This window comes from Halichoerus grypus, chromosome 8 (genome assembly GCF_964656455.1).
Source record: "Halichoerus grypus chromosome 8, mHalGry1.hap1.1, whole genome shotgun sequence".
NCBI lineage: Eukaryota > Metazoa > Chordata > Mammalia > Carnivora > Phocidae > Halichoerus > Halichoerus grypus.
The window spans coordinates 149,579,236-149,596,909 of NC_135719.1; the positions used below are offsets into that span (position 1 = coordinate 149,579,236).

General features: G+C 57.4%; 1 protein-coding gene and 1 pseudogene across 2 annotated transcripts; one reads left to right on the plus strand and one right to left on the minus strand.

The window, feature by feature from the left end:
- Window positions 1-7,515: 7,515 nt before the first annotated feature.
- Window positions 7,516-10,909, minus strand: CKB (creatine kinase B). Its single transcript, XM_036101632.2, has 8 exons — window positions 10,795-10,909; window positions 10,288-10,499; window positions 9,932-10,086; window positions 9,726-9,858; window positions 9,246-9,417; window positions 8,386-8,509; window positions 7,984-8,173; window positions 7,516-7,900 (listed from the first exon to the last, which is right to left on the minus strand). Exons 2-8 carry the CDS (start codon window positions 10,478-10,480, stop codon window positions 7,722-7,724), a joined length of 1,146 nt encoding a protein of 381 aa, XP_035957525.1. The 5' UTR covers window positions 10,481-10,499; window positions 10,795-10,909; the 3' UTR covers window positions 7,516-7,721.
- Window positions 10,479-15,516, plus strand: LOC118541842 (eukaryotic translation initiation factor 1 pseudogene; annotated as a pseudogene). Its single transcript, XR_013440861.1, has 3 exons — window positions 10,479-10,612; window positions 12,261-14,369; window positions 14,589-15,516. The product of XR_013440861.1 is annotated as a eukaryotic translation initiation factor 1 pseudogene (transcript).
- Window positions 15,517-17,674: the final 2,158 nt, after the last annotated feature.

Sequence of the window (17,674 nt, forward strand, 5' to 3'; positions counted from 1 at the left end):
CAGTCAGAACTCTTACCGGGGTTCCCCTATAGCCCAAGGATGAGGCAGGCGCCACCATAGGAAGCTGTTTTGATTTGTGGTCCATCCTCTTCGGTCTCCAGCAGCCATCTGAGCTGAGCCCTTTCTGTTTTACAGACAAGGCTCAGAGGTGGGCTGGGAATGTGCTTTTCTCTTCACTGAGCTGTCCCAATAGCTGATGCCCATATTGTGTCATTCATTCGAGTCAGGCGCAAGACTATGCAGGTCCTCGGGCGGGTGCTGTGGGCGTCCAGGATTAGGTCCTGAATCATATGACATTTGCCATCCGATGTGAAATTGGGGGTTAAAGTTCTTGGCTTAGAGCCTTAATCCATATCCCACACCACAGAGTTGCGCAGTGTGGTGCTTAGGTTTCAGTGCATTAAGAGAACAGCCACATGAGGCTTGGCAGCGGTGTGTGAGCTGGAGGTCAGAGAGTCTTTGGGGTATTAACAGTAGCCCTCAGCTCCTGGTGCTTGGTCACAGGCACCAAGCCGGAGGTGAGGCCTGCTGAGCAGGAGTCCAGGCTTGCAAAGCTTGCGTGCCTCCTGCCTGAGATAGGGAGGCTGCTCCTTGGGGGTCACCTTGGGGCGAGACTAGAGCTCAGCTTGCTGAGATGACCCAGGTCTCTCCAGGAAGGCTGGGGAGACTGGGGCTGTGGGAGGCACTTCGGCTGCTGTTGGCTTTGGTTTAATTGCTTTGTTGATTTATCTTGCTGTTTCTGTGGTGAGGCTGATTGGTTACAAATTCAGAGGTTCTCACGTCTTTTTCCAGCTCCCTAGATATTCATTGCAGTGGTCTGTGGCCGTGGTGAGATATCTTCTCACCAAGTAGGTTGAAAAATAGGTGCCTTCCTGGGGGGCGTCACTGAGAGCAGGGACAGCTGATCATCCTGCAGCCCTTCCCCCAGCCCATGCCTTTTGCAATTTCCTGCTCTCTACCTCCCACCCACTGAACCCACCTCTATGTGTTATTTTAAGCCAGAACTCTAGAACGCATCCCTCAAGCAGGAGGGGAATGTGCAGTTGCTCATCAGGAACTTGTCCAGCTTCTGCTGGGCCCCTTCAATGCCAGGGTGTGCACACTTACACGCGCACACCCCAGGGGGCTGGCGGAGAGTCCTGTCTGGTCCTGGATTTTCCTGATGCCCGGGCAGTTTCTTGCCCAGCCCTGGTGGCCTCCTACTCCTGGGAGCTTTCACTAATCAGGGAGGGGCTCAAGTATTTGAAGATAAAAATTGTGTTTTCTTCCTGAGTTTTGCTTCCCTAAGTTAAACTGCCCCAGTCCTTTTCAGGTGTTTCAGGACAAGAAGTGAAGATTTTTCCGTGGTGGTTTGTTCATCGACATGCATTTTTGGGGGGTTAGAGTGGGACAGCTACTCTGGAGGGCCCTGTGCTGAGCTCTGGGGATCCAAAAAGAACTGTGGTAAAACCTAAGTCCACTAAAAGCTCGCGCTCACAGGGAGAGGCACACAGACATGGTCTGGAAATCTGGTATGGCCAGTGCTACACGAGAGAAGCCCAGTCGGAGTGGGGAGGGGGTAGAGGTTACAGGGGCAGCCTGAAGCACCCCCAGTCCGCTCAGTGGAAGGGGACGTGGTGGTGTGTACAAAGGCAGGCATGGAAAGCTCATCCTACTTCAGACTCGGCATGTGTAGGGGCAGTGACAGGGCCAGCGCCCTGCTGGACAGGCTCTGTCTTGTCACCATCCCAATAAAATATGTCTCAGACAATGCACCTCTGTTCTCTTAAGAGGACTTCAGTCCAGTACTTTCTCAGGAAGTGACATGGCAGGCTTTGGGTAGAGTTCTGTTGCCAGACAAAAATAGACCCTGCTGCACTAAGGAAGCCAGGTCCCAGGGACTGGAGAGGAAGCATCCCGGCCAGTGTGGGGCACCCGGCATGCCAGCTTCTTCCGGAGTGAGCTCTGCACTGACTTGCCTCTCCCTCGCTCTCAAAAGGGAGCTGCCAGCAGGCGTGGGTAGGTGTGAATACATTCTCAAATCAGACATGTTTTGCATGGAAATAAGCTGGGAAATAGGAGCATATGCCGTCATGTTCATTAATATGGCACCCAAAACCCTTTGGTAGATGGTGCCCCTGAGAGCCATTCCCGATGTGACACCAGGAGCTGCTGTGTGCATCCCAGGGCGCTGCTCAGGCTGGTCCCTTCTCTGCCCGTGTCCTCTGGCCAGCTGCTCGCTCTGCAGCACCCGGCTCATTTGTCACCTGCTGCCTCTAATCTTTGCAGTTCCCACTCTCTCAGCCCCAGTGCCCCGGGTCGCTGGGTCCGCTCCCCACCTTCTCTGAACTCTGGAGAATCCTGTTGGGCTTGTCTTGCAGCTCATCAAACAGCAGCCCAGCCTGTCTGCAGTGGGTAGGGGTTCTGCTACCCAGAAAGGCGCTGCTATGTGTCTTTTTGTCCCAACATCACTAAATGCGCAGGGCACATTTTGTCGGGTTGCATTTCCTAGTATCACATCATTAATAAGTGGGACCAGAACACTGGAACTGGGCCGGAAAAGCCAGGTCCTGTTCTCCTGTGTTCTTCAGGCTAGGAGAATAGAGGAAAGCAGTAAGCACCTTGGCCCTCCTTTCTGGTCTCAGGGAAGAATGAGGAAGAGGAGGCACGACCTCTGGCCTTCCCTCTGCTCAGAGCATTTCCTCTCTAAGATAAGCACTATAGCTCTGATTTTCGCTGTAGCAGTGCAGATGGATCCTGTCAAGCACAAAGTCAGCGGTTTCAAGTGTGGTTAAATGTGTACCACCTTTATCATTTCTTCTTGAAAGTGTAATGCATTTGAAGTGCTTCTGAATGTGTTGGGCAGTTGATGGGTCAAAAGTATTGACGAAACTAGACTTTTCACTTCAGTGAAAATTTAATAGATGTTGTCTTTTGTTGTTAAGTCATATATTTCTGGAATAATCCCGGGGAATGTGTTAACACAAGCCACTTTTACCAGTAATGAGAGCAGCCTACTTGGGGTGGGGTGGGGTGGGGTGGGGTGGGGCAAGACCCAAAGCCTGACCCCGTAGTCAGTGTTCTGAGAGAGAAGATTCATGGTGAAGCAGTATATGATGGGGGAGTGACGGAAGGATAAAGCCCAAGGACAATGACATGTGAGGACTGAGGTCCTTCCCAAAAGGAGGGCTAGGGCAGGTGTGGAGGTCTTCCCTGGAATTTGGGCGTAGGTGGACCTTGGGCTTCCAGTAGGCTGGACCAAATGTGGAAAGCAGGAAACAGACCAAAAGCAGCAGATGAAGGCAGACCTGCAGGTGTTGGTGCCTCCCCTGTGTGCCTCCGGTCTCCCATGTTGCCATTCTGAGTGCACGTTGGCATGGGGCGGGGGGCAAAGCCAAGCTATGTTTCTGGAGCTACTGGATTTAGTAACTAAATTCTTGGACAGATTGACCTGGAAGCCCTGCCAGACCAGCGAGCCTTGCAGTTGGGTCCGTGAGAGGCAGAGCGGCACCCCGGCCCCAGCCCCCCTCGCCGCAGCAGGAGGGGTGCCAGCCAGCACAGCTGTGTGCTCCAGGGGTGTGCCCTGCACGTGTGCAGGTGTTCCGTTTGCTGGCCTTAGCTGGCTCCGGCCTCACAGCCCAAGACGGCTCCTGGAGCGTGCTTATCCCTGTGGCTACAGCTGCATGCCAGGCCCAAACCAGGGTTTTGTTAGGAACGCAGAAGGGGAGCGTGGCTGCTAGGAGACAAGCAGCTGGCTCCACACAGATTCATCAGAAATGGGAGGAGCTAGGAGTACTTTTAGCTTTCCTGGGTCTTGAAGTTAATTATTTAAGTTCAGCCTTAAATTTTGACAAGCCCCCAACTCTGAGAAGGGTGTGAAAGTCCTATTTCTGAAACCAAGAACATCATCTTTGCTTCTCTGAAAGACTTCAGTAAAGCAGAACGAGTTCTACAAACACAGGTTTGGGGAGAAAGGGACAAAGAGTCCAGACTCTGCATGGATCCCTGCAGAAAGTTTGTAGCCACACGTAGGAACCAAGATTTGTGTTGTCCAACTCACATGTAAAATTCCTAGTTCTCCAAACTGACACGCTGCCCCTGCTCCATGGAAAGATGGACTCTTGCCAATCAAACATTGCTCCCCTTTGTTACCTGTGGAAAAGGGAACTCAGAATCTGCGTGAGTGCAGGATGCAGCCCCAGGGTGCTTTAGGAGGCTTTGGTGTGGGCACCAGGCAGCTCCAAATAGAAGTGCAGAATGAGGCGCCTTCCAGGCAGCTGCCGCCTCTGCAGCCAGCGTTCCGAGCAGCAGGAGCTGCACACTGGAGGTCTAGGGTGTTCTGAAAAGTCAAAGAGCAGCAAAAAGAGCCCAGGACTTGGAACGGGTGGTCTCAAACTGGTGACCCCAGTCCTCCCGCACCTCTGAGTCTCTGTTTCCACCCCCAGGGGCGGTGATCGGTTTGTGCAGAGCAAATGAGGGGCGGTGGCAGTGAAGTCCTGCCTTAGTGGTCTCCCACGAACTGTGACACATGAGAGCATCTTTTTAAACACCACTTAAAAAAAGAATTTGTTTCAACTTATATAAGTAATACATGTTCGCTGTAGAAAATCTGGGAAACAAAAGTATAAGAAGGAAATCACCTGTTACCCCACCACCCACAGTTAACTACTGTTCAGGATTTTTCCATACATGCTCCGGAATCCAGAGTACAAGCTGTTTTATAACCTGCTTTTACACTTCAGGTTTTTTAAGCATGCCTCCGTCTCGCCGAGTTCTTCACGCTCTTGGGATGCCCACATGGTGCCTCATGGAGGGAGGTGGCCTGGAGTTTTAACCAGCCCTTTATTGTTGGCAGTCTTGACCAGCTCTTCCCCAGTCTGAGTAATTGACCTCTTAATTATTTCTGTAGGGCAGTGGTTCTCAAAGAGGCAGTTGGAGCATGGGCGGGGTGCCTGGCTGGCTCAGTTGGTAGAGCGTGTGACTCTTGATCTTGCGGTCGTGAGTTTGAGCCCCACATTGGGTGCAGAGTTTACTTTTAAAAAATTAATTCCTATTCAAGGAGGCAAGAGATTTTGGCCCTCAGAGGACAATTGGCCATGTCTGCAGATATTTTCCATTGTCACAAGGTGGGGTGGGTAACAGGGCTGGCATCTAGAGGTTGGAGGCTGGGATGCAGTCCCCAGGGAAGCCCCCACCACCCAAGAGTCACCTGCCCGGTGTGAGTGGGTACAGCTGAGAAGCCCTGCCATAGGGGCGTGTCCTAGTGGGGCCCTGGCCGGGGTGCAGGAGTAGATGCTCTTAGTGCTGCTGACTGGTGGAGTCCATCCAAGACGGGGAATGAAGAAAAGCGTGTTCCCTCCATATTGTGGTGTGATAGGGTGTTTCTTAGACTTCCCATGTTTGACTGTGATTTCAAGGAAAAATTAAACTCACCCTGTTTAAGGGTCTCAGGAGTCCAGAGGAAAGGGGGAGGTTGTAGGGACTCTGGTCAGAGGGTCTATGGACTGGCAAGGAGAAGTACCCCCAGTGAGGGGAGAGCACCGTAAGCCCCACCTTGTCCTAGGAAGAATTGACCGGCTGGAAAAGTGAATTTCAATAGAGCTAGATAAAATAAATGAGAATAAAAGCGAGCAAAGAGAAGATTATAGGTAGAAAAACAAGTGGCCCATAAAAGTAGGTGTAGTTCTGGGCCCATGGCGAGCACGCCTGTCTGCCCCGCTTCCTGAGAGGGCCCAGGTGCTGGGTGTGGCAGCACAGGCCAGGAGGGTAGAGTTGGGCTCCGGGGCCGGTCAGGTTTCACGGCCTGGAGAAGTGCTCAGCCAGGCCCTGCCCACCTGGGCCTTCCTGGGTGCCAGGTTGAGAGGTCTGCACAGGGTGATTGGAGGTTTCGGCTCCTTATTCTGTGTAACCACTGGTAGTTAAGGAAGTGTGCCCCATTCTAACGGTCCAGACAAGTAGAAACATTGTACCTCAGGGTGGTGTGGGAACAGCTGCTCATCCCTGAGCCTGTGTCCCCCGGCTCAGCCCGAGTGCTGGGGACGGAGCCTGTGCAAACAGGAGGGCCTTCGCCTGGAGGGAGTGTGGGCATGGGCCCCCCAGGGTGGGGCAGACAGCATGAGGCCTTTGCAGAGGGACGTACTTCCTGTGCTGCTCACAGCCCTTCCTCCCAGATTACCAGACTCTACAGTCTACAGTGTACTCTCTTTCCTGGTCCAGTCCCCACTGACCAGAGGAGGACACTGAAGCTAAGAAAAGGTGAGCCCTACCTGATGTGTGCCCCAGGCCAGTCAGCCAAGGAGGGGGCCAAGTGCCAGCCCCAGACCCAAAGGATGGGTTCAGAGACCCTATCCCTGCCGACCTTGTGCACCAGGGGCCCTGTGCCCCTTCCCCTGGGCTGGCCCCTCAGGTGGAGCCTGGCCGCTAAGGCAGATGACAAGACGCATCTCCTGTCGCTTCTACTCCACTGCTGTGCACCCCACCTGGTCCTGGGCCCCAGGGCGTGGGACATGAAAGCCCGGGCTTTAGTGAGGAAGACTGCCCCCAGCCCAGGGTGCCATGTGCACAGAAGCCACGCCCGCCCGGCTTCTCTTCCCAGTTGCAGGGTAACCTTGGGGGTGGTTAGGGCCTCCTGGCCCAAAGGACGTGTAGTTGAGGTGGCCCAGACTGGGGGGGGGGGGGGGGAGTGGGAGGACTGAGCTGGCCCTGGCCAGCAGGTGGCAGCAGAGACTGTCCACGGAACTGCGGAGCGGGAGGACAAGCCCTGCTAGGGGCTGGCTCACCCGGTCCACCTCTACTCCCCAAGCCCTGGCCCATCCCCCCACAGTGAGATCAGTCGGGGACAGTGACAGCTGTGGAGTGCCTGGGAAACAGAGACCAAGGAGCCCCCACCCTGAGCAGCCCCTACCCCCACTCCTGCCCAGGGCCCCTGTGGTGGGGACCCACCATGGCTCCACAGGGGCCCCACAGGGGCCCCAGGGCTTTCTGGGAGGAACTGAAGGGCTAGGCCCAGTCGGTCTGCCCGAGGCTAGGAGGAAGGGAAGCTGACGGGAGAGATTTAGGAGACTGTAGATGCTGGAAGGGGCAGGAGGGTGGCAGAGACCCTGACCAGAGGAGAAACTGGACTGGGGCGGGCAGGATGAGGAGCATTTTCTTTTTGGGCTCCTGCCCACCCTCCAACCCCCTCCCCCAACCCGGCATCCACACCTCCCCCACACTGCAGGATGGGGCTGAGCAGAGTGCCAGGCTCCACCCCCCAGGCCCAAATGTCCCTAGATGCTCAGGGTGGAGCTCTGCCACCCTAGAGCTCCTCCCTGTCCCTCCCCACCGGCCCATCCCAGGCCTGCAAGGAAGCCAAGTAGACAGGATGGCAAGGGAGGAGTTCATGGAATGGGACTGGATGGGCACAGCAGGGTGACTGCCTCCTGACTACTGTCCCTTCTTACAGAAAGGGTTGACCTAGGATTGAGGCCTCCATAGCCTGGCTTCTGGGCACCAGAGCTGCCAAGGGAAGGGGACACACTACTCGGGAGACTCGTGGCAGGCCGAAACCCTAGTTTATTTCAGCATCAGCAACATCTTAGCCATCACAAAAATAAACTCTACCAAGGGTGACAGAAGTCTCTACAGCGAGGCTAAGGGCTCAGCCGCCAAGTGGCGAACATCAGGGGTGCATGGCGGGCACTGCCCGGGCAATAAGTTAGGAAGCGGCGGGGCTGGTGGTGGTGGAGGTGCAGGCTGGGGCCTCACTTCTGGGCAGGCACCAGGTCGTCGATGGCCTGGCCTTGCTCCAGCCGCTGCTCCATCTCAATGAGCAGCTTCACGCCGTCCACCACCATCTGTACCAGCTCCACCTCCGAGAAGCCCAGGCGGTCTGCGTTGGAGACATCGAAGACGCCACCCACAGCAGCTGTGTCCACACCACCTGGGGAGACAGCCAGGTCAGCGGGACTGGGCGGGGGGCTGCCCCGGAGAGAGAAGACTGCCTACAAGCCCTGCCCCACTCACCTGTGCCTCGCTTCTGAAGCCGCAGCCGCTTGAGCACCTCCGGGAACTTCTCATGCTTGCCCAGGTGGGGCAGCTTGATGTGCACACCAGCCCGCAGGCCTGTGCCCAGATTGGACGGGCAGGTGAGGATGTAACCCAGGTGAGGGTTCCACATGAATTCGTAATTCTTAGACTTGAAGAGTGTTTCAATCTGCAGGTAGAAAAGGTGGGAGAAGTGAGGCCTGGCTGAGAGCCTCCCCCCCACCCCACCCCAAGGGACTGGCTGGGACCCTTGGACCCAGGGGGACTAATGGGGACACCCACATCCCTGCCTGAGCTCTGGAGCTTGGCCTTGCACCTCCCCCCGCCCCCAGCACCAAATCCCACTTGTGCCAGCCCAGCTTGGAGGTGGTCAGGCCTGACCTGGGTGAGGCCATTGCAGAAGCGAGTGAACACCTCCTTCATGTTGCCCCCTTTCTGCATGGAGATGACCCGCAGGTGGTCTTCCTCGTTGATCCACACCAGGAAGGTCTTATTGTCATTGTGCCTGGGGGAGGGGCACAGTCAAGCCTCCTCCTCGAACTATGGTCTCAGGACACATCAGAAAAAAGCTCTAGGGGGGGTCCCAAACCCCAGGAACTTTCCAGGTCCCTGGGGTGCTCAATCCAGCTGTACCCAGAAGCTTGAGCTGCGGCCAGGACCCCAGCCCGTCCACACTCGGGGTAGGCAGGGAGGCCAGGACACCTCAGGGTACAAAAAGACCCGAGCTGTGCCCCATCCTGCCAGTCCCGTGCTGTGTGGCTGAGGTGTGGGGGAGGGGGCGAGGGCCCCACCTAGGAGGTAAGGGGCAGGGGGAAGCGCTGTATCTGGGCGCTGAAGCCGCCCTACGCAGACAGCGGACGCAGGAGGCACCCCCAACCCCCACTCCGAAGTGTCTGCGTCACCCAGCACCTGACAGAGTCTCCGCAGGGAAGGGGACGAGAAAGACAGAAAACAAGCAGCTCCAGCTCCCAAGAGGAGGGTGGAGGAGAGAAGCCAGCGACACCCGTCGCCCACTGCTAAGATCCCAGGAGGCCTGGGCCTCCACCCGCTGAGTCCCTTTCACGTACCTGCACGGTCAAGGTCACCTGCGAGGAGGCCCTGGAGGAACCAAACCTATCCGCGGAACGCGGCCCCTCCCTCTTCCTCGGCGGCGGCGAAGGCGTGGGGGAGGGCCAAAGGGAGGGGGAAGGGGGACCCGCGGGAAGGGAGGGGAGGGGAGGGGAGGGGAGGGGGGCACGCACCAGATGCCGCGGGCGTCCGGCCAGTCACGGGCCATGCCCGAGGCCAGCAGCAAGGGCGACACGGGCTTATCGAAGAGGAAGTGGTCGTCGATGAGCTGCTGCTGCTCGGCCTCCGTCATGCTCTTGAGAGCGTAGTAGCGGCCGGCCAGGTCGCCGTCCAGGCTCGACAGAGCTGCAGAGGGGCACGCTCAGGGGGATGCACAGGAGCCCCTGCCCCCACGCCCGCCCAGCTTTGTCGGAGCGCGGTCCAGGCGGCGGTCCGGGGCAGCGACCCCAGCCGGGCCGGCCCTCGCTGGGCCCCAGGCCGCCGTAGGCACGGGGCTGGGCCTCCGTCCGTCCCCTCCCCGGGAAACCGGACACGGCGCGCAGATAAGAGCATGGCAGCGGCGGCTCGGGTGACGGGGGTGACGGATAAACAACAAGCCGGACGGGGACGGGAGGATGGGCGAGGGAGGGGCAACCCGCCGGCCCGACCCCTACCTTCCACCGCGAGCTTCTCGATGGCGCGGCGCTCCCCACGGCTGCAGTGCGGGGGGAGGCAAAAGCCGCGGATGCTGCGACCCGTGCGCACCCGCGAGCTCAGCACGTAGTTGGGATCCAGATCGTCGCCGCCCTGGGGGCGCAGCGGGGGTGAGCGCCGAGAGACCCCTCCCCAGCCCGCCCCGCCACCCGGGGCCGCCCCGCACCTGCAAGCTGTCTGGGTTGAGGTCGGTCTTGTGCTCGTCGCTGGGCTTGTAGCCGCCGTGCCGGTCCTCGATGATGGGGTCAAAGAGCTCCTTGAACACGTCATACGACTCCTCGTCGCCTGCCACGCAGCCCACGGTCATGATGTAGGGGTGGCCTGGGGGGACGCGGAATGGGGGCAGTGACGTCACTGGCAGGCCTAAGCGAGCCCCTCAGGAGTCTGCGGCTCCGCCCGGGAAGGGGGACGCCGGAACCCTGGCCTGAGCGGGGTTCTGGGGGAGGCGCTGGACCCTAGCCCCAGGGGATGTCTTGCGGATCAGGAACCCGCACCCAGACCCCAGGACCAGGGTGCGCGTACCCGGGTTGTCCACGCCGGTCTGGATGACGTCGTCCAGCGTGAAGCCGCTTGGCGTGCTCTTGGCGCGCAGCTCCGCGTACAGCTCGGGGGTCAGCACCTTGGCCATGTGGTTGTTGTGGCCGCTGAGGTCGGGGAACTCGTCCTCGGCCGGGAAGCGCAGCTTCAACGTGTTGTGGCTGTTGGAGAAGGGCATGGCGGCGGCGGGCGGCAGGCTGCGGGGAGATTCGGGGGTCAGGGAGGACCCGGCTTACCGGGCCCCCAGGGACGTGCACGCCACCCAGGGCCTCGCTGCCCCGGCTCCTGGTCACCCTGGGACGCGGCCAAGGTCAGCGGGGTCCGCAGCGCGCGCGGGGCGCTCCCGCACCGCCCAGGACCCCAGGCCCAGCCGGCGCGCGCTCCAGGCGGCGGACCCCGGCGTGCGTGACTCCGCGGCCCACAAGCCCCTTCGTGCGCAGCGCCCCCGCCCCAGCGCCGAGGCGGCCGCTGCCGGCCCTCCGGCCCACTCACCGGGTGGCCGGGCGGGGCAGGGGCACTCGGTCCGTCGGCAGCTACGGGCGCGGCGCAGGCGAACAGCGGCGGCTCCGCGCTCCCGCGGCTCTTAAGGGGCGCGACGCGGGCCGCCCATTGGCCAGTATTTATAGCCCATTCATTCCATTGGCCCGCGCTGCGGGGTGGTGCCGCCGCTTTGTCCGCCACCCGCAGCCCCTGACAACCCCCCCCAAGGCCGCCCACCTCTGCTGTCCCCTCGCCGGGACCCCGCGCAGCCCGCCTACCCCGCCCGGCGCCTGCCCAGGACCCCGCAGCCGAACCCTCAGGCCCTTGGACGTCCTCGAAGTTCCCTCCCACGCTGCTTCTGGGCGGGAAACTGAGGCAGGAGAGCCGCTGGGCACTTGAAGACTCTCAGGCTCATCTGCAGTCGGGCTCTGGCCTTCCCTGGTCCCGCCGGTCCCCGCGGCGGTCGCGACGAGGGTCCAGGCGTGAACGTCCCGGGCTCCCGCAGCAGGTACTAACTAACCCCTCCCCAACCCCACCCCTGCCTGGTCCGAGCTGGCCAGGAGCCGCTGACCTTCCTCAAGGTGCCCGCAGGCATCTCCCGGGCGATCTTGGTGCAGAGCGAAGGCGCGCGGGAGGCGCAGTCTGGCTACGGTCCAGCGGGGCGGCACCCGCGGTGCTTTGACCTTGGGCAAGTCCCCCGACTCTGGGGGACCCGAGCCAGAGACCCCAGGGCCCAGACCTTCCTGGTAGATGAGAGAACAATGTGGCCCTGGGAGACCGCTGGGGAGTGCACAGTCTCAGAGTCTCCAGACCCCAGCCTTATACCCTTTCCACCCGGGACAGGTTCATCTCACCACCCCACCCCCAAAGGCAGTCCCCAGAGACTTTCAGTAAAGATGGGAAAAAAAAAAAAACACTAACAAACAATAAGCATGTGTGAGATTTAAAAACAAAACAAAACAAAAAAAAACCCCACCTCACTAAAAATCAGAATCATCCAAATTAAAACAACAAGGACTATACCTTCCTTCCACTGCCCCCAGTACACCCAGATGGCAAAAATGTGAAAGACTGACACCAGCCAGTGTTGGCCACGGGTTGGAATGTGGAGAGACAGGCATTCACACACTGCCTGAAACTGTGAACTGCTACATCCTTTTTGGAAAGTAATTTGGCAGTATCTATTAAAATTAAAAATGCTTGTACTCCATGACCCAGCAATCCACCTTCTAGGAATCCAGCCTGTACAAAGGACAGTCTCATTTCTCTTTGCAGATAGAGATGTGTGGTGGGAAAAACATACAAATGAACCTGGATAGAACTCGATGCCCATCACTTGGGGATTGGCCAGGGGTAGGGAGGCAAGTCCCCAGCGTGAAGTATTACACAGCTGTTTTAAAAAATGAGTTAGACCCCTAGTCACTGAGCCACCAGCAAGGACTCAGCAGCCTCCCCCTTACCCGCCTCACGTCTTGAAGATCCACCTGCCTTCTCCCACGAGGCCTTCCGCAGGCCATTTCCACCAAGGAAAGGGGATCCTATCCTTTGTCTGCTGTCCAGAACCTCCACGCTTCTGAACCCCTTGCTAATGCAAATAAGAGTGATGATCTGCTTCCTGCTGGCACTGAGGATCATATCCATATGAGAATTCAACAGAGAAATGGCAGGAAAACCCTTACTACTTCCAAGTCACTGATGATTACAATAAAAAGAAACTAATGAAGGTGTTTAAGAGGAAACTTGCCTACAATAGTGATGTAATGAGCATCCAGAATATGGAGAAGTAATTCAGCTGCAGGGTGACCAGTGCAAGAACATACACCAGTTCCTCATAGAGACTGGACTGACTAAGGAGAACTAGCTGAATTTGTATGGTTGTTGTTGTTGTTGTTGTTAATCGTTTTTTAAGTAATCTCAGCCTGAAATGTGGGACTCAAACTCACAACGCTGAGATCAAGAGTCTCATGCTCCACTGACGGAGCCAGCCAGGCGCCCCAGTTTCATGGGTTTTAAGTGCTTTTGATTCACTGAAGCTTAAGTGAGGATTTCCTTGCAATGAGTAGAATTTCCCTTCTGTTCCCTGTCATAAGTTTAAAAACCTCACGGCTTACCTAATGTAACCATGGAGGTCTGCTTTTAGCTTGGAGTAGTGTTAATTCCTTCATGCAGTCAGATGAAGAGAAAGGGGCGCCTGGGTGGCTCAGTCGGTTAAGCCTCTGACTCTTGATTTCAGCTCAGGTCATGATCTGAGGGTCTTGAGATCAAGCACCAAGACGAGACAGGCTCCGTGCACACAGCATGGAGTCTGTTTGAGATTCTCTCTCCCTCTGCCCTTCCCCCACTCACGCTGTCTCTCTAAATAAATTAATTAAATCTTTATTTTTTTAAATTTATTTATTTAAGAGAGAAAGAGAGAGAATGAGTGGTGGAGAGGGGGGCAGAGGGAGAGAGAGAGAAGCAGACTCCCCACTGAGCAGGAAGCCTAATGCGGGGCTCGATCCCAAGACTCTGAGATCATAACCTGAGCTGAAGGCAGACACTTAACCAACTGAGCCACTCAGGCGCCCCAGTAAATAAAATCTTAAAAAAGAAAAAAATGAAAAGAGAAGAAAAAAGTGAATTGGAGCTTGTGTGTCAATGTCCACCATACATTGTTCTGTGAATAAAGCAAGAAAGGAGAAGCCCTTAGCTCTGTGTATGTTTCACAGAATCCCTCCAGGAATGCACAGTGAGCACGGCAGGCAGCAAGGTGAACATCACGCTGCTGCTGGAAGGCTCGCCATGAGCAAGCAGCCACGGGAACCAGAAGGAAATACTGTCAGGATCTGGGAGAGGATGGGTGCCGCTGGGGTGGGGGCAGGGCAGAGGCAGCGCGAGGAATTCCAGTGTCTTTGGTGCCTCTGGGGAATGGGCACTGGAGCAAAGACCCAAAGGAGGAGCAAGTCCCTTCACCTCTGCCTTCATGCACATCAAAGGGTGCTGAGTCTCGATAGGCAGTCCCTGTGCTTACCACACATGAGACTCCTGCCTCTTCCCTCGCTCACCTGAGCATGCTTTGACCTGTTCTCAGCTGGCATTTTCTTAGGCACATAAAACAAACCAAAGCAAAAAGGCAAATGGCCCTGGGCTGCCCAGATAGCAGGTGTCCCTTAAGCCTGGAATTTCTGCACACTGTGCTCCCTGCAGCCCCTTCCTCCAATTTTAGAAATAATCCACAGTTGCCCTCTTCACCTCCCCATCTCCAAAAGCCTGATGGGCTCAAGTTTCTGTTTCTGGAAATCTGGAGGCCAACTTGGCTTTCAGACATGGGGAGGGGGGCACTCAGGGCTTCCCCTTTGTCTTCAGCCTCTGCAGCTTCTCAGAAGAACCCCCCTCCACCCTCAGGCCACTAAGGGCCTGACCTGCTGGGTGGAAGGAGGGTAGGTCCTGCTCCCCTCTCCTTCCTCAAGCATAGCCCACACTGGAGAGAGGAGGTCCTTGCTAAAGGTCAGGCCTGGGTGATACTCCTGCCGGAGGCTCCAGCAATCCTCAGCATTCTGACATGGGTGTTTTATCCATTTTGCAGAGAAGCAAAGGACGATCAGAAGGTGGGTGACAGGGGCGCCTGAGTGGCTCAGTCGTTAAGCGTCTGCCTTCGGCTCAGGTCATGATCCCAGGGTCCTGGGATCAAGCCCCGCATCGGGCTCCCTGCTCAGCAGGGAGCCTGCTTCTCCCTCTCCCACTCCCCCTGCTTGTGTTCCCTCTCTCACTGTCTCTCTCTCTGTCAAATAAATAAATAATTAAAAAAAAAAAAAAAAAAGAAGAAGGTGGGTGACAGAAGAGACAGGTCAGAGGTCCAGCAAACCCTCAATGGTCTGGGAGTGCTTGGCCGCAGGTGAACTTAACCTGGAGCCCATCTTGGGGACCCCTGGGGCAGGCCAAGCCTAGGCTGGACTAGATTGACAGCATGGATGATCAACAGCATTGTGATGGGGGAAGGGGAGGAGATCTTCAAGGCCTTTAGACCCAAATGTCCGGGCGGCCCCCTACCAGGCAGGGACTGCTTGGGAGCCTGGGTGATCCCAGAGCAGAGGAGCAAGGGGTGGGGAGGCCTGGATGGTGCCAGCCTCCACCACAGTTAGAATAACATTGCCCCAGTGACCTAGCCCTTGCCTGTGGACCCTTCATTTCCCCCAGGGCCCAATGAGCCGGTTTGGCAGCGTCTGGGCAAGAAGCTGGGTGACATCACCCAACCAGTTTATGGTCCAGGTTCCTCAGAAAGCACACCTGGTTGCACATTAACCAGCTGGCCCTGGAGGGGGAGGGGAGCTTCAATGGAGTCCCCAGCTTTTCATCCATCGAACTGAGCCTGCCCAGTGGGGCTGCAGCTTTGGGCTTGCAGAGGTAGGCCAGGTGGGATGGCCAAGCAGGGGACCAGAGGTCATTCCCAGACTCTGTCCTCAGAAGGCAGTCAGGGTATGGGGTGCCTGGTTGGCTCAGTGGATAGAGCATGCAACTCTTGATCTTGGGGTTATGAGTTTGAGCTGCATGTTGTGTGTAGAGATTATTTAAAAATAAAATCTTTTTTGGGCGCCTGGGTGGCTCAGTTGGTTGGGCGACTGCCTTCGGCTCAGGTCATGATCCTGGAGTCCCTGGATCGAGTCCTGCATTGGGCTCCCTGCTCAGCAGGGAGTCTGCTTCTCCCTCTGACCCTCCCCCCTCTCATGTGCTCTCTCTCATTCTCTCTCTCTCAAATAAATAAATAAAATCTTTAAAAAAAAATAAAATCTTTTTAAAAAGAAGGCAGTCAGGGTGGGTAATTCTTCCTCCTGGTGCCCTGTCCCTGGGTTCTGAAGAACCACAGGGGAAGTTGGTTGGGGTCAGGAGAGGGGTGGGAGCTGCTTTGGGGTCACAGAGCACTATGAGGCAGGAGGCTGGACTAGTCAGAGAGGGGAGGACCTCGGGTCACCTGATCCCTGTCAGGTGCAGACTCCCCCAGTGGGCATCTTCAGCTTCTCCCTTTCCCCCAGGGTGACTCTGACCCTTTTCTCCAGGGTCTTTTTCCTGCCTGTTCTCACCTTTATTCAAATCTACCATTGGTTCTCTGAAGTCAGATTTACTGGCTTTAAATCCCAGTCCCACTTTGGCCCCATTGGCTATGCGACCTTAGGCAAATACCTAACCTCTCTGAATCTGAGTTTTCCCATCTGTAAAGTGATCCCCCCACCCCTACCCCTGCTCCATAGGATTGTGGAGAGAGTTTAATACAATGACACTTAGCTGGGCTTATATAGAATCAGTTCTTTTTAAAAGAGCCCCAATATACAAACTCTGCCCGAGGCAAGGTGCCCACCTAACCTGGATAATCAGCTGGAGCTTGGGGGAAGCTGGTGCTTTGAGGACGCAGACTGAGGGCTGGGGCAGGCTCAGATGGAGCAGATGGGCAATCTGGGTAGGCTGCCTGGAGGAGGAGGCACTGGAGAAGCTAGCCAGCCAGGCATGAACAGAGAGGCAAGTGGGAAGTTGGGACCACAGGAAACCACTGCGGAGTCACCAAGTCCTAATTTAGGCTCTTAGTAGGCGCCCAACCCCAGCTCCATACTGCAGCTGAGAGGCTGGGGAAGAGGGACCCCCAGAAGTGGAAAGTTGAAATCTCCCAGGGGAGCAATTAGGGGGTGATTCACCAAAGGAGCGAAGCAGACCACCTGGAACAGAGGCTGGCAAGCCATAGATGGGGCTGGCTTGTCTCAATGTTGAGAGCAAGAGGCAGCGAGGCTATGATGAGCCACACAGGCAGCTGGTGGCCAGAGTGTGGCCCCAGAGGAACATGAACCCACAGGGAATGGCAGGCCACCTAAGTCCCCTTACCTTTTTACGCCCCAGGGAGGTTCCCAAACCCAGGCCCAGCCAGGACAGAGGCATGGTAGGGGTGGGGTAGGGGTGGTGGAGCTGAGGCCAGGCACTCTACCTTGGACTCTGAGGGGCCCATGGCAAGGGCCACAGATACCGTGGCAGTCCTGGCCCCAGGAGAGAGAGAGCCCAAATGCCTCAAGGGCTGGCTGGCTCTGCAGGGGCCTGGCCACTCCCATTTTGCCAGGCTGGAGCAATCTGGGCCTGGGGTGTGGCCCAGGGTCATTGCTCGCTGGCCCTGGTTTAGGGCCCAGAGTTAGCTCCTGGGTAGCAGGGGTGGGCTGGAGAGTCTCTATCCCCTTTCGGGTCCCCAGGGCTAACACGACAAGCCCTGGTTGCTGGGAGCTGGGTGATGGAGGAAGGCATTCCATATCCCCTGTTGTCCTCCCCTCCCCCCCCACACCCTCTACGGAGGAACTGGCTCTGAGTCAGCCCTGCCGAGACGGAACAGGGCTGCCGCTTCCCTTTTTTGCCCTTGTCTTCCCGCTGCCCTTCCCCCAGTCCCCTGCTCAGGCTGCTCACCCGGCCCTCACCGACGCCAGCGTGAGCCCAGTTCCTGCATCTCCCCACCACTAACCTCCCCCCGAAGTGGAGAATGTGCCCCGCATGGGAGGCAGGGCCTGGCCTAAGGCCACTTCGGCAACCCTTCCGGCCAGAGACTCCTGGGACAACCCCCCGATCTGCAATTTCACTTTCTGGAATTCACCCTGGGGCCCAGTCTGCGATGTTCCCAGAGTGGTTTGCGGTGACAACATGTCCAAGGCAAAGCGTCCTCGGAGGGGCTTGGGCACAGAGCTGGCTGTCGAGAAGGGTGCGTTACGGTGCCCAGCCCTCGTCCCCGCCCACAGCAGCCCGGCCGAGGGGACGCTGGAACTTCTCGTTTGTCCTTTGCACGAGCTTGTATAAACAGGGAAGCAGCCGCGGCCCGAAAGCCGCCCCGGGGGCGCGCTCCGCAGGGGGAGGGGCTGCCCGCGGGTCCCGGCATCCCGCGCGGGGGGTGGGG

Coding starts and splice junctions, on each gene's coding strand:
- CKB (XM_036101632.2), bottom strand. CDS start 10,480: ATGCCCTTCTCCAACAGCCACAACACGTTGAAGCTGCGCTTCCCGGCC. Junction 10,087..10,287: donor GACCGGCGTGGACAACCCGG/GTACGCGCACCC, acceptor GCGTCCCCCCAG/GCCACCCCTACATCATGACC. Junction 8,174..8,385: donor TCTGCAATGGCCTCACCCAG/GTCAGGCCTGAC, acceptor TTCTACCTGCAG/ATTGAAACACTCTTCAAGTC.